This window comes from Vespa crabro, chromosome 16 (assembly GCF_910589235.1).
Source record: "Vespa crabro chromosome 16, iyVesCrab1.2, whole genome shotgun sequence".
NCBI classification, from domain to species: Eukaryota; Metazoa; Arthropoda; class Insecta; order Hymenoptera; family Vespidae; genus Vespa; species Vespa crabro.
In genome coordinates, this window is record NC_060970.1 from 5,479,473 (window position 1) to 5,495,978 (window position 16,506).

The 16,506-nt window shown below is 30.5% G+C and overlaps 1 protein-coding gene across 6 annotated transcripts; it reads left to right on the top strand.

The window, feature by feature from the left end:
- Nucleotides 1-74: 74 nt before the first annotated feature.
- LOC124429711 (putative mediator of RNA polymerase II transcription subunit 26) lies at nt 75-16,404 on the top strand. Of its 6 annotated transcripts, none has more exons than XM_046975292.1 (13): nt 75-323; nt 595-761; nt 870-2,027; nt 3,887-4,023; nt 4,169-4,297; nt 4,559-4,725; nt 4,850-5,066; nt 5,142-7,988; nt 8,128-8,508; nt 8,652-11,195; nt 11,475-11,595; nt 11,697-12,013; nt 12,326-16,404. In XM_046975292.1, exons 4-13 carry the CDS (start codon nt 4,017-4,019, stop codon nt 12,382-12,384), a joined length of 6,789 nt encoding a protein of 2,262 aa, XP_046831248.1. In that variant the 5' UTR covers nt 75-323; nt 595-761; nt 870-2,027; nt 3,887-4,016; the 3' UTR covers nt 12,385-16,404. The 6 variants fall into 6 exon arrangements, with proteins under 6 accessions (XP_046831248.1, XP_046831251.1, XP_046831246.1 ...); XM_046975295.1 differs by having other exon boundaries at nt 76-234; nt 12,309-16,404; XM_046975290.1 differs by having other exon boundaries at nt 76-234.
- Nucleotides 16,405-16,506: the final 102 nt, after the last annotated feature.

The following is a 16,506-nucleotide window of genomic DNA, read 5'->3' on the forward strand; positions in this document are numbered from 1 at the left end:
TATTGGTCGTTGAATCATGCGAACATTTTAATTGGTCCAATATGTTATTACAATTTCTCACGAGATGGCGTTACGATCTATCCAAGGAAACAGTATTTTATCAAAGATCATATGGCTAGTTGTCTATTCTTGTAAATAGTTTGCTTCTCTGATTGTCACTCTAAACATCTCTGGATACAGAAAATTTTTACAGGCTCTGCGTTATTGTGAATTATTATAATATATTTATACAAAGTATGTATATATATATATATACACACATATATATTCTGAAATAATAATAACTCAAGTATATTGTATAAAATTAATTTTTGATTGGAAGTGTATGTACAAGTTACATAATAATTTTTCTCTTTTTTAACAGAAAGTTTTACAGACAAATGCGTGCAAATTTTGTATTTTAATGATCATATTTTCGTTGAATTTTTTAAGATCACATTTTAAATTTAATAAAAATTCTTACCAAGTAATTAATTATATTTCTTTTTTTTCTTAGTATACTTCATTGATTTAGATTTATCTTTAGTTTTATCTTTCCATCCTGAGTTTATAAAATAAAGTACTAATTGTAAAAAAGAAATCAATTTTCTTTAGATGTCGACAGAAATTAAACAGTTAGAAAAACCAAAGCTTCGTAATTTACTATTAGGGAAGGTGAAGATTGCCTTTGTTGGTATGACAATATTTGGAACTGTTACGACATTATTATACAAAGTATTTGTTGGTGATGCAAGGAAGAAAAAATATGAAGAATTTTACAAGTAATATACATGTTATTCAATATTTATTTGTTATATTGTTTCGTAAAGTGTATATTGTACTTTTCTTTTGCATTTATGACTACATAAATTTTATCTATCTATTTACAGAAAGTATGATGCAGAAGCAAAACTCAAAATCATGTGCGATTCTGGTTACATGCACTCCTGTGGAGATAATCCTATAATTTATGAGTAATTATTTAAAAAATGTATATAGTTTGTCATAGTATATTGAATTCATATAATAACTTAAATAAAATATATATATGTTATATGAACATGTCTATAATACATTAAATTTTTATACTAAATCAAATATGTTTTTTCTAGATAATTGTATGAAAATATCACTTTTGTTTTAATGTTTTAATATTAATATTTTGTCTATGAATTAAGATTGTTTTATATGTTTGTTATGAAGGTTATAAATGTTGATGGTTTAAACGATTATTCTGATATAAAGATAAATTATTTAAATTATTGATTTATTGTAGGTATATCGTAGTGTATTTTATATATATATATATATATACACACACACACACATATATAAATTGCATTCTCAAAAAGTTGTAGAATTATATTTTTTAGAGAAAGGAAATGAAAAATATTCAGGTGCGTTAAATAACTGTTTCATTCGATAATATTGATAGTATCTATAGTCATGTATTAATAGTACTAACAATAGTAGATTACTGTATTAGTACTAATATATATTTATTATTATTTTAAATAATATATTATTAATAAGTAATGGAATATATTGAAATAATGAAAAAATGTAAAATGAGGATTTCTTTAAATAAGAATTAAAAGTCTTCACAGATGCATGTATATAAAAATCCTGTTCATTCGTAAAGGAATATTCATAAACTTAGATTAATTAATATTTGTTGATAAATTTTCTTCGACTATTTCGAATAATAATTCTAAACGGTGATATAAGAGGTTAAAGAAACTCCGATGTTAAAATAATTGGTAAGATGGCGCCGTAGAAATACCCAGTATGCCCCGCGCGATTGATTTGCGCATGTCAGTTGTTCGCATTGCAAATGGCGGCTCCTTGTTATTGTTCATGGCGTTTTATGACTTGTCCCTTTATATTACCGATTATGTCGAGTTTTTTCGCGATCTTCACCGCGCGCACTGTGCAGAAAGTGGAATAAGATACGCGCGGTGTATTTTAGGTTAAGCTAAGTGCTCTTGTGGTGTGTCTCCGTGCGATTTGGACGCGAGAAATTCCACACGAAATTGGAAAGAAATGGGGTAACGTTAAAATTTTCCTGTGTTCATACGGTATCAATTCATAGTATGCGAGGACTAAAATGAGCCTCGGTGCTTCCTATAGTTCTTCCATTGAATCTAATCTTGTTTGGTAAGCAAACATAACGATGATACGCATTGAACGTTCGTTAAATGAAAATCTTCCGGATCTTTTGACGGTCTATCTCAACATGCTCGAGCCCACTTCACGTACACCTCCCCCGACGGACAAAATGGTGGCCCCCCGATATCCAATGGTCTGGGTGCCTTATTTCGCCAAAAATCATTATGGAATTTCTCGATAGATCTTTTATTTTTTTCTATACTCACTTTATTTAGATCAATGAGATACTACGTATTTGCCGCTTGGTTCTATCAAGATATTCTATAACCTATTTTTGCTTATATAAAAATCGTGCCCCTGTCTAGTGGCCTAAAAGATTTTAATTGCCGTTCGTAAATGGTGAGACTGTTTTCTTTCTTTTTTTTTTCCTTTTCTTTTCTTTCTTTTCTTTTCTCTTTTTTCTTTTTTTTTTTCCTTTTTTTTTCTTTTCTTGTATTATTTCGTTACACCACGTCAATTGATTCGACGATAAATATTGTAATCGTTTAGATGCAATTTTCATATTTTCTTTATAATCGTGTCTCTCTTGGTAAAATCATAGACAAGTTATAACCTAGTCATACTTTTCACTAGCATTTTGTGTTTATGGACAATTACTATCATCCTGTATAGGCGAACCAACGATCGTTAAGGGTATCGGCATTATTTTTGTTATGATTTTTTAAATTAATAATTTTACTTTTGAGAATTAGCTGTTTGTTATTTTATTCTATTGTTTATTTGTTTTCTTCCCTACGAAATATTTCATATATATAATGAATGAAATATAGATGAGTTTTGAAGAAAGAGCAACAATTGATATAAAAATAAAATATATAATATTGTGCATTAAGTGGTTTATAAAAATAATAGTAGAAATTTATTCTCTATTTATATTATATTCATTCATATAATTATTATTACCATTTGATTTATAATGATAAAACATTATTTTTTTGATATCTTATAAAATCTTATAAAAAAATAAATTAAAAATTTATTTTCAACTTATTGAAATAAAAATAGCAATATTTTTAATGTTATTTTACTATAACATTATTTAATTTAGTGTTCTGGATAAACATTTTAATATTTAAGTATATAAATATTTTTAATAAACAATAAAAGTAAAGTTGGACGTGTTACAATGTATTATATATTTATAAAGTGATATGCTTGCCTTTTCTTTTCTTTTTTTTCTTTTTTCTTTTTTTTCTCTTTTTTCTTTGTTTTTTTTTTTTTTTTAAATCCATGTATTTTTTCAATATGTGTCATCGTTTTTTATGATCAATTGATTGTATAAAATATACAGAATGCATATGAATATATATTAGATTATTATAAGCCAATATTAAATTGCAGATCTGTTTAATAATCTGTTTAATATTTATACTATATGATTATGGAGTTTTAAGTACCATTGCTATTGTTTTATTTTTCATAATTTTTTTTTGATCTTTAATATTTCATATAAATATTTTGGATTAAATAAGACTGTAATGTGTGTATATATACATACATACATACATACATATATATATATATATATATATATATATATATATATATATATGTAGTATACATTTATGTATACATGCACACACACACACATACACACGCACGCACGCACGCACGCACGCATGCATACATATATATATGTAATATTTTTTATCGGATTTTAATCATTATTTTTTCTTTTTTTCTTCCTCTTTTTCTTCCTTTTTTTTTCTTTTTTTTTCCTTTTTTTTTTTTATAACAGTAGACAAGTGCATTAGTGCTGGAGTGGTTTGGCGTTGTCGGTTTACAACCGACGGAGAGACATCTCATCACATATATATTGTCTTAATACCCTGAGGTGTCTCCAGGCTCCCTGGGTAGTTATGTGATTTATGATTGGTATGTATTTCTTATTTTTTCAAATACTGAAATCAACACTTCAAAATTTCTTTGTTTTGTTAATTAAATTCGTAATTATGATATATGAAATTAAGAATCGATAAAATCTTGATGTTAAACAAATAACAAAAATTATATAATGCAGTCATGGCGGCAGACAGTGATGGTGATCTGATTGAGACGGTGGTAACTTGTGAGGGTGACCTTGGTGATCCAGAATTTCCACATAAATTTAAAACAATTGTTGACCGTCTTAAGTCTCTACTATGTAAAGGTATTATGAATCTATTGCAATGTATTTCTTTTCTTTTCTTTTTTTTTTTTTTTTTTTTGAGGAAGATTAATTTTAAAGTATAAAGAAGTTTTATATATAATATAATAGTACAGTTATTTTTGTTAGGTAAAATAATTTTCTATTTTTATTATTTGTCTATTATATGTATTATTATTATTATTTTTATTATTATTATTATTATTATTATTATTATGTATATTTTGTATATCTTCTAAAGGAAAAGTTATTTATAATTTGCAGAGAAAGGAGATGGTCTAAAAGTTAACAAAGTAGAACCATGGAATTCTGTAAGGGTCACATTTTCCATACCAAGAGAAGCTGCATTACGGTTGCGAGAATTAGCAGCGCAAGGATCTCCAACACTTACTCAACTTGGCATTCTTTCTGTGCAGGTTGAAGGAGACCAGGTATATTTATTGTTTTATAGATCCTAATAATATTATTGAATAAATTAGTAAGTTAGCAGTAATAAAAGTGTTTTCATGGTAAATATTACTAAAGTAATAATATAGTATATTTACTTATTTCTAGGTTATATCTTTAAGGATAGCAAGTCGATTTGGAGGTGAGGCACAAGAAATTGTCTTACGTTCAGGATCTTCACAGGATGCTGGAAATAAATCTCAGAATGAATCTACAAATAGTTCAGTCACCATTGACAATGATCCTACAATAGCTTTACCTGGTCCAAGTAATACATCAACAATATCTTCTGCATTGCGGAATGTTGCTCAAATAATAGCAGCTGGTATGCTTGTTTAACATTAAACAAACATATTTAAAGAACAAATATATTTCATTATTATCATATATACTATTTCAGGTACATCGTCAGAGAAAGCTCCTCAATTCCGTTCTCCAAATGTTGTGGCACCAACAGACTGTGATCCTATCCCACCTTTTCTTGCAAAACCTGTGCCGTCAACGGCTGGTAGTAATGGTGTTGGTACTTCTGGCAACCAACCAGTCACTAATTCTAATGCTTCATCCAGAAATAATTATAACGGTCCATTCCCGTTTGCCAGCATGACCCATGCTGCTCAAGCAATACATAGTCGAGAATCACAAGCTACAACAATAAAAAATGCAATTCAGTTTAAACAACATACACAGCCACCACCGCCTTATCCGATACAAGATAATTTGGCAACAGTCACAGCCTTGTCAAGTGGTCATACAACTACTCAAACTGTGGTTACAGTTGGGCAATTAACAACTCAGTATAAGTCTCCAATTACCACGACATCTAGTCTGTCACCAAACAATGGTAACCATTTAACAGGAAATTCCAATGGTAGTGGTAACCAAGTTGCTTTATCAAGTCCATTACTTGTGAATCTTCTGCAAAATGATGCTACCTCACATTCAAATAATGTGATACCTGGTCAGAAAATGTTGCCACCAGCTGTTGTTGATAGCTCAGGATTGGTAAATCGTATGAGACCTACGAAAAAGCCAACTGTTAGAAGAAAAGAGCTAACCTCGCCTAATGAATCGCCACCAAATTTGGATTCGCTAAGGACGGAAGATCTGATAGGAGGATCGGCCATTATTCCAGATATATCTCAAAATTCACCATCTTCAGCATTTGTTGCGGTTAATGCAAATCAGCCATCATCAATTCCTCAACAGCATACAGTTAATGTAATTGGTGGTAGTAGTCAGAATATGATGACATCACAAACGGTCCACCAAGTGCCTGTTGTTGGACAGATACAGCAACAGACACCACCAATACATACTCCAGTACAAATACAACAAAAGTTTCCTATCAGACAAGAATTGACTTATAGGCCTTCACAAATGCAAATACAAAGTCAACTTCCTGCTAGGCATTCGGTAAATGGACAAGTTAGAACACCTTTACAACAGCGACAATTATTGCTTCAACAACAACAACAACAACAACAACAACAACAACAACTTTTGGCTCAACAACAACAACAACAACAACAGCAGCAGCAGCAGCAGCAACAGCAACAGCAACAGCAATTAGGCCAACAAAACATGGCTACATCACAATTGATAACTCAGCAAGGACCTACAACACAGCAGACATTGTTGCAACAGCAAAACACTAATGCTCCTTTGCAATCAGCATCTTTACCAAGTCAACCAGTTATACAACAGCAACAAGTTCTACAGCATCCAACAGTAGCATTGAATGTATCGCAACAAAGGCTAAGTTACTTAAGTAATCAACGTCAACAAACACCTCCACCATATCCACGACAACCGGTACCACAGCAACCTCATTTACCACAACAAAGCCAGACGTTGAATGTACAACAACAGTTACATCACAATCAATTGAAAAATATAAATGTCAATACGAGTGCAACAACAGACTTTCGTTATGGACAAAGTCAAAATATCCTCAGTAGAAATTATCAGCCATCTATTAGCAGTGCTAATGGACCTACATGGAGTACGCAAAGTAGTTCCATTCCACAGGGTGCTCAAGTTAATACTACAAGGCTCGCAGTCTCAAATCAGGTTCCAGGTGCCTTTTCTCAGTGTGGCTCTCATATGAATCATACTCCTACGACTACTGCGACTGCTGCCATTAATAAAGTAGAAACATCAGAGTCCCCAAAACCTGAGGAGGAGACACCAGAGCCAGAGTATACATCAACTGGAAAAATCCGCCAATTTCTCATAAATCCTCTGACCGGTCATTTAGAACCAATGCCTAGCGAAAGTTCTGATTCAGAACCAGAAAGTGCAGTTGATAATCAAGATGATTTCTTTTCTTTTCCATCTCCTTCAAACGATAGATCAAATTCTATCTTTTCTGACGACGACGCTGATAGCAATTTTTCGAGAAGAAACGATACTACGACCAATACCGATCAATCAGATTCTGAAACAACGGTCAAATCTACAGCCAGTGAAGGAAGTTTAAAGCACAGCAGGATAAAACCTACGAGAGAGTCTGCGCACAGTCCAATGCCAGGAGAAAAGATTAAACTCCGATTAAAATTAGAAAAATCAGAACCAGTTACCCAAGCGTATAAAGTGGATGTATCATTTGTAAACACACCACCTGTCAGGAAAGTTGACAAGTCGGTAAACAAAATGTTTACCACAGGTATCTCTAGCTCAGGGACTGGTGACGAACCACGAGTGCCTCCGTTACACATTTCTTTAAGAGGACGTAATGCTTCTGTAGTACAAATCAGGAAAAAAGAAAAAAAGTCTTTGAAAGATGGGGAAACTGATGTAGCTAATGTAAAGAGAAAAGGAAAATTGAAGAAAATGAAAGAATGTATAGATGGGAACAAATTGCTCCAAAAGAAATCATCGTTGAACATGATTATAGGTACTTCGTCTGCTTCCAAACTACCCCTGTCCAACTCTGCGATGATAAATAGCGCCAGTACCATTAGCAAAATGAATAATATTCTTCAAACTGTCGTTGCAAAACCTAATGCCTTTAAACAAGAAGTGTCGGTAGATTCTATGAGGCTACAAGGTGGGCTAATTAAGCCAAGTTCAAGTAAAAATAATGACGTGGATGATATACCGTTGAACAGTAGAATTCCATCCCCGTCTAAACATAAATCTACTATTTTAAATCAACCTTTGAATACACCACAACAAAACATAACAAAGAATCAAATGGAAGTTGATGTACAAAATCATACACATGAACAGAAAATAGGGGGAGGTAAGATAGTAACACAATATCAAAATATTATTACATATAATTAAAACTGTAGTTAGTTAGTTGGATCCATTTTTAAATGTATTGAGAGATTTATTTATATTTTTATATAATAATTTTTATTCAATGAAAACTTTTCTAGGTAAAACCAAAAGAAGAGATTCCAAGAAGAAATCAGAATCTGGAGATGGTATGCACAGAGAACAGAATTTATTGTCAGGTGGTAGAATTCTAGATAATCAAGCCAAATGGAGAAAATTGGGTTATAAAGGTGATTCCAATCAAGCGATACGAAAGTCAGATACACTTATAACAGGAAACGATTTTACAACTGTTAAAAAAGTTGGCGAAATCAGGAGAACCAGCGACAGTGACATAAATAGATCAGCCATAGAAAAGAACAATGCATTAAATGCGGTCACCTCAAGATTAACAGAAATAAACGGTGTAAAAAGTGATTTAATCAATCAAGAGAAAAGAAGACGTTTGAGTTTAATGGATGAAAAGGATTTGCATATAGGAGGTAAATTTAAAGTTTATTCTTTCCATCTAAGAGTGGATCATTATATTATATTTTATTTTATTTTTCTCAACTTTTTTTATTTGTATAAAGTATAAGTTTAAGTTTACGACAAAAAATCGGACATCTCTCTAAATTTATTACAGAATGTCATAAAACAGAGGCTAGCAGTCAAAGCAGTCAAAAAGTTGTTTCTGAGTCTTCTTCACCAAATGCTGTTTCAAATGCAAAAAATGTTACCAATGTACCTTATGAGAGTGAAACGCAAAATTTAAAAACAAAAAACGCAATAATGCAAAATGATTCTAATGCATCAAACAATTCTGAAGCTAAAGTGTCTGTGCATACGGATATGGCAACTAAATGTTCTCAGCAGTCTGTTAACAGAATTACAACTGTCAAAAGTAAACCGGACATTGACAATTGCAAAGTGAATGCGAATACTTTAACTAAAAATCAAAGTCTTGGACAGAAAATGAAAAATCACATGAATATTAAAAATGACACAAATGCTACTATTAATAGGCACAAGGTAGAGCATTTTAACAATAAAAAGATAACTCAGAATCACATAATAAAACAAGCTGATAGAACTGTGATTGAAAATAAGTTGGATAATTCACAAAGGATAAGTTTATTAAAAACATCACAAAGCTCAATAATCAGCAATACAGTGGACCAAGTTCCCAGATCCCAAAGTAATGATTTAGCAACTGGCAAGCCGACTTTACCAATTGGGGAAATCAATGTAACAGAAGCTAAAGTGAAGCAGAAGTTACTTGAGAATACAACAGTTCCTATTGGAATTGGTGTTGATGCAAGTGTAGAAAGAGTTGGTAGCGGAGGGGGTGGGGAGGATTCGGGGATAGAATCTATGGATGCTCTTTCAGAGAAGTCACCAAATCAGGGGGAATCACCTTTACATAGGCCAGTGACTGAAACAGTGACACAAAGTAGCACTAAAAGTGTTATTCAAGGGGAACCATCCCTGCCAACCACCAATAAGAACGTGCCTTCCTCAACTAATAGTAGTGATATGTGTTCAAATACCCATACGGAACTTCTTAAGTCCAATGCCCCACAAAGATTAAGCCCTGTGTCTGTTGCAAGTTATCTTGAAAATCATCTTAATTGCAATGTATCACATTCTAGTGAACAAGATACGAAGAATATATCTAGTGAAAAGACAGTAACAATAACAACAACTTCAAGAACTAGTGGTAATAATAGTGACTTGGTTGCTAGTTTAGAAATAACTGAAAATGAAAAAAGTGTTTCCAATCCACTAGTGACAGGATCAGTGACTGTCGTGACTGCCGCTATAAATAGTGGCATGGATAGTGATAATTTATTACAATGTGCGCATCAACAAATAAGCAATTACTCTGAAACAGACAGTTGTAGCATTAAATTAGAAGGTACTATTAACCAAAATGAGCAGGGTACGACAAACTCTAAGCACGAAGTGTTAAGGGACGCAGAGGACAAACTTGTTGAAGACAGTGTAAAAACGGTAACAGAGAGTGACAGTGCAATTAGATTAAGTGAAGAACCTCAAGGACAGAATAATAATGGTGTGCCTCTAATTCAAAATCATGTTACATATAATAAAGTTAAAACAGAAAAGCTTGATAATACACTTACAAACAAAGCTATCGCAGTGGTGGATAATACATGTCCAAATAATCAGAGTCACCAGAGTCCAGAAATCAAAGCAGAGCCTGTAATCAATGTTAAAGTGGATGACACAAGGCAGGTTGATCAGTCAGATAATTCTAAAAATAATTTATCGTTGAACACAGGCTCAGTTCAAATAGAATCATGTACTGATCAAAACCAAAAATGTAATGTACAAACTCCTCAACAAATTTCAGTCAGGGAATCTTCAATGAATCTTCAAAAAGTTACAGACGATTTGGTTAAGAAAATTGTTAATGATGCCAGCGAAATAAATATAGGTATCCAGTCACCTCTTGGTGAGGATCCACAGCCAATTAGGATCACACCGCCATTATATACATATTCTAATCCAGTTGTTTTGCAAAGAGATGAGACTCCAAGCCCAGCAGCACAAAATCTTGAAGTAGATTCTAGCGATGTAGAACATGTAAAACGAAAACGCAGAAGGAAACAGGAATTAGAAGGCCGACAGGATGTCATATGTATAGAGGACAATGACGATGCACATTTTGTGGAAAGATTAAATTCTAATAACTCGGATGATTATATTAAAAGACCACCTAAATCTTTGTTAGAACAACTTTTAATAGAAATTCCAAGCGAAAGTAATGAAAAGAGATCATTGAGAACTAGATCACAAAAACTTAACAGTCCAGACATTGCCAAAACTCCAAAAAGTAGCCCACATGGTCCTAATAAGTTGGAGGAAAGACGTAGTATATCGCCATATGCAAAGGCTAGTCCAAAGTTGGGATCATCTAAATTATCACCAAATACAACAACTATGAAAGTAGGGAAAAGAAAACGACAGGAAAGTGAAAGTTCTGTAGCATCGAATGCGGCCGATGATCCACAACCACGACCAGGAAAACGAAAATGTTCCGAAAATGCTGCAGAACTCATCAAAGCTTGTATGGGTGTAGAAGAAACTGGACCTGTCAAGAAACAAATCCCTGGCAAAGAAGAACAGCCCAAAAAGGGATTCAACATATTGGCTAAAGCTAAAAAAGGTGTGCTTACCACATATATATATGTATGGATGTATGTATGTATGTATGCATGTATGTATGCATGTATGTATGTATGTATATCTATTCTTTTTCTTTCTAATGTCATAAATTATTATGAATTATTATCACATTATAAAGGCTGCCAAAAACAGAAATATTTTTAGTTGTTAGTTGTCCTTGTCTATTGTTACTGACCTTAAATATAAAACTTATAAAAGCTTGTCGATTAGATTTATTTGCATATTGAGTCTAATCGATTTGATAATTTTATATTTTTAGGTCCCATTGTGGTAGAAGTAGATTCTTCTGACGATGAACCGTTGATTGAATCTGTAGGAAAAGCAAGAATGAGATTGTCAGATGAAACATCCGCTGCTTCTCCAAAGCCTAAAGATCAAAAGTAAGCAATACTGATACGTGATTACGTGCAGCGTAATGTAAACTTGAATTAGCCGCACTTAACGAGAAGTATTCCATGTAAATGAATTGTTATCATTCTAGAACAAATTCAACTACAACTGTTTCTGGCAGTCCAATTAATTCTAGTAATATATCAAATTTCAATGCCAGTAATAGAGTGCAAAGAGAAGGCCGTTTATTAACAACCAAACAAGCAAGTACACCAACAGCTGTGAATGCTGGAAAAGAAAGGCTACGTGGTACTTCAGTATCAAGTAATGAATCAGTGGGAGAAGTAACAACAAGACGATCTGTTCGACAGAATACAGCTTCACCATTAGCAACACCGGCAAGCAATACAAGAGGTGCATCTAGATCTACGGAAGATGTAAATAGAAGAAAAACTCGAAGTGGAGCTGGTATGTATACAATATTCATTTAAAAGTTCATTATAATTCATTTTTAAACATGATTCATGGATAAGAAATATATATTTTTATTCTGGTTTATTTGTCGACGTTGATAGCATTCAAAAATATCTTTATATTACATTTAAAGAGCATGAAATATTTTTTTCTTTTTATATATATATATACATATATACATATATATATATATATATATATATATATATATATATATATATATATATGTATATATATAAATTAAGTTACATATTCCCTATACCGTTTTAATTGAAAACACCTCGTACAGCGGGAACATTGTTTTAGTAACGACTGAGGCAGCAGAACAGGCGAAACGGAGGCGAATATCCCGAGAAAACAAATGACCCTCGGGAAGTGACCTTGACAGTGATTAGCTACCGTCGCTTGTCAAGGCCTATACGTCTGATTATCTATTTGTTATAAACAATTACTTGATCGCCGTGTGGCTGGACCCCACCTGGTGAATGTGTATGTGTCGATAGCGCACAAACATTGCTGTATATGTTTGGGAGTTTTATGGCAATCGGAACGCTGGATGGTGTAAAAAAAAAAAAGGAAAAAGAAAAAAAAAACAAATAAATTTATGTTGTATTATAAGAAACTGAATGATCTATTTTAAAATATACAAAAAATATAAACGATAATTATAAACTCTTTCGAAGCTTCGTTTAAATATTTTTTGTATATTCTGTATAAAATTTTAAAATTTTCTTTGATAATATACTATAAGAAAAGATTTGTATTCCACCTGAACGATCGTCTTTAGATGTTACTTTTTTAAATATCTAAGAAATTTAATTATAAGGGAAGATCAGTACGAAAAAACACGAGAATGATGTATTTTTCACCGTCCAGCATTCTTTCTTGCAATCTACTCCTCTAAACAGCAAAGTTTAGTTACTCAGAATCTGTTCAGCGTTTTATGTTTTGATCTAAGTAACTAAACTGGATTTATAACTGCCGAGTCATTATGTAACTTTCTTTTACCAATTACAAGTTATTATTATTCATTTATAGAACGAGGTCGCATTATTATATATGTGCAATTCGGTCAAGTTCAATTTATGTGTTGAGGTCAATATTTACAGCATTATATATATATATATATATATATATATATATATATATGTGTATATATATATACATAAAATATATATATAATATTATATATATTGACATATGCATATATATATGTATATATGTGTGTATATATGTATATGTATATATATGTATATATATATATATGTATGTATGTATGATGATGTATGTATGTATTTATGTATATATATAAACGTTTTTTCATGAATATACCCAACAGAAAGTTATGCAAGAATTCTTTTTACACAGATGAAGGCATAACTTTCTGCTCTTTGTTCTTTCTTTCTTTCTTTCTTTCTTTCTTTCTTTTTTCTTTCATATTCTTATTCATGGGAATTAAATAATGGTAAAAGAAAGATAAAATTTTATAGGTCAAACATGAAAATCTCTGATTCTACTGCCGTAATATAACACATTATTTCTGCAGATATAAATTTTATTAAACGATGGGCTTGGGTCGCTACTCTGACAACTACTTCACTGATAGACTTTGTTTAAAAAATGTTAAATATTTGTAGTTGTTTATTTATTCTATTTTAACTCTTCTTATTTTTGTAGAATTTCTCATTTTGTAGATATTCTGGGTTAAAGTGCATGCATAAAAAATAGTGTTGGCTATACTCATTTTTGATATTAAATACAATTGTCATGAGTATAATAAATTATATTTGAAGATGCAGTGTACCGAACACATCATCTTCATTTATTCTTATTTGTATAAAAATCTTACAATTGATTTTGAAGTACTCCTGAGATAAAATAGCACACTTTGTAACTCTTGAAAATTAACACTTTATCAAAATGCTTAAGCATAGATGTATGGTATTTGATTTTAATAAATTTTGTTTAGGACTTAAGTTTATATCTATATTATATTTCTAAATATACGTTAGTTACTACACAATTTCCATTTTTTAAATCGGTAAACACAGTCTTTCAGTGGAATGTTCGTCGGTAGACATAATATTGCAGAAAACACACAGGGGTATAAGGCTATTATTAAAAATGACTTATTTTATTTATGAAAATATGCGGATCGTTGGAATATACATAAATCATGCATAAAAATATGAAAATGATAAGATTAAAATATAAAACAAAAAAACAAAAAAAACTATTAATACAATGTTAATTTGATAGGTAATATATGAATGAATATATTTTGTAAATAATTTCTTGTAAAGATACACAAAGCACCTCTCACTCTGTATATATAGGAACTGTTTAAATTTTTATTAAAAATTAGTAATAATTAAAAAAAATCGTGCAACATCTCATTGTCATTTTTATTAATTATTCTTCGCGCGCTATCATTTTATTAAAACTTTGTTAGCATCATCCTTTTGCCAATACTTATGGTACATAGACATAAGCGTATATATACATAATGAAATAATATGTATATGTCATTTATGTTACATACATTATTTTCGTGATCAGATAATCTAGTTTTATATTGTATAAATATAAATTAATGGTTGAGAGTACGAATTTTAAGTAACTGGCAGTAGTCATCACTCCACATCTTCTAAATTTATTTTGATGACTTTTTTCTCCAAGAAATTAATATCTTCTCGACTTGATATTATTTTTCATTAATATATTTCATTTACAATTTGTTGATTTTTAATAAATAACATTATTTTATTTTGCTCTGGTGCTGAATTTTTTTAGATTTTTCTAATGGAAAATTAAAAGGTTACTGCTTTAACGATTTTAATTATAATATTAAATTTAAAGGCAAAATAGTAAAACATCGATAAACTAACGATCGTTTTTCATTATATTTTTATTAATGTATGACCTAATAAATTTATAGTCCCTGGACAAATAATTTCAGGAAATAATAATATTGTGTCAATACGATTATGTACAAGTAATTGTAAGTGAAATCTTTGATAAAATAATTTGGTCTTTTACTTGAGCTGGTTTAAAAGAGTTTGATGACTACTTGGCAATCTATTTCATAAAATAATTATTTCATTACTGAGATATTAAATATTGAATTTGATCTTATTGGAATAAGAAAAGTTAGCAAAGTGATCGATCAATCAGCTTGTACACTGAGTAATGAAATAAAAAACATTTTGCTAATTTCTTCCTATTCTCAACATTAATTTAAATTATTTAGTTAAAATGCTGCATGTTTATTGGAATTTATATTCCAACAGATATATTGAAACTTATATTGTACATAGTAGCATATGCTTATTTTGGATGGGAAATGAAAAAAAAAAAAAAAAAAAATGAAAATAATAAACGTGTACATAAAGATATAAAGAAGAAAATTAAGAGAATTACACATTCAATTTTGATCCAGATCCCTAGTATTATGGGATAATATGTAATATATAGTAATTTAATTACGATGAGAGAGAAGTATAAAAATTATTGGGAAAAGAAACACACCTGTAATTTCGATGTATAATATTCTCTTTATAGATAGTTAGGCTAGATATTATTATGTTACAATTTTATTAAATATTACATTTATATGATTGTATAGATTATAAACGAGCTAAGCTTTCTATGTAAATATATCTTAAAGCTAAAACAGGAATTTTTAGCCTGCTAACATTGTTAAGGAGCTTTTTCAGTACATCTGCCATGTAGCTGCATATGTATGCATATAATATAAGAAAGATAAAATATTAATGCGCCAAAGATCATATTCTGATTGACATGTGTGATAACTGTTCATATTCAATACATCTTAGAGAATGGTATACATGTGAAGCTCGATAAACAATTGGTGCTTTATAATACGATGAACACGTTGCAGTGTTATATCTCAGCATTATTACAATAATTAAATCAATAAAAAGTGATCACTTTTGTGCCCATTTATATCTTTAAATATGGCAATTACTTTATAAGCTCCTTAACTATGTGAGTAATGCTGCAAATATAACAGTATGTATAATGGATATGAGTTTTAAAATCATCAAACTATATTAAAGAGTTGGATGATTTCAAAACCTCTTGTATGCAAAACACATTTGTATTTTTAGTATTTGGTTAAATGATATAAATAATAGTAAAGGATAAATGATAATAATCCAAGTGGATATATAATATAAAGAATTAGATCCCATATATTATATTTGTAGAAATGATTGATCACACATGGAAAGAAAAATCGCGCTATGATTATCAAGAAAATATTACAATTATATTATTACTTATTATTACTACAAAATGACTATACAACATGGTAATTTGCTAATTGTACCTTTTAATAATTACCGTAGACACATTGATGCAAATGGTTTTTTTTCTTGTTAAATATTAATTATCATAGACTTAAAAGATAATGAAAAATGTGTTATAAAAAAAAATTAAATCGCTCACTTTACATTTTTATCAAA

Coding starts and splice junctions, on each gene's coding strand:
- LOC124429711 (XM_046975292.1), top strand. Junction 5,067..5,141: donor TGCTCAAATAATAGCAGCTG/GTATGCTTGTTT, acceptor ATACTATTTCAG/GTACATCGTCAGAGAAAGCT. Junction 11,196..11,474: donor ATTGGCTAAAGCTAAAAAAG/GTGTGCTTACCA, acceptor TTATATTTTTAG/GTCCCATTGTGGTAGAAGTA.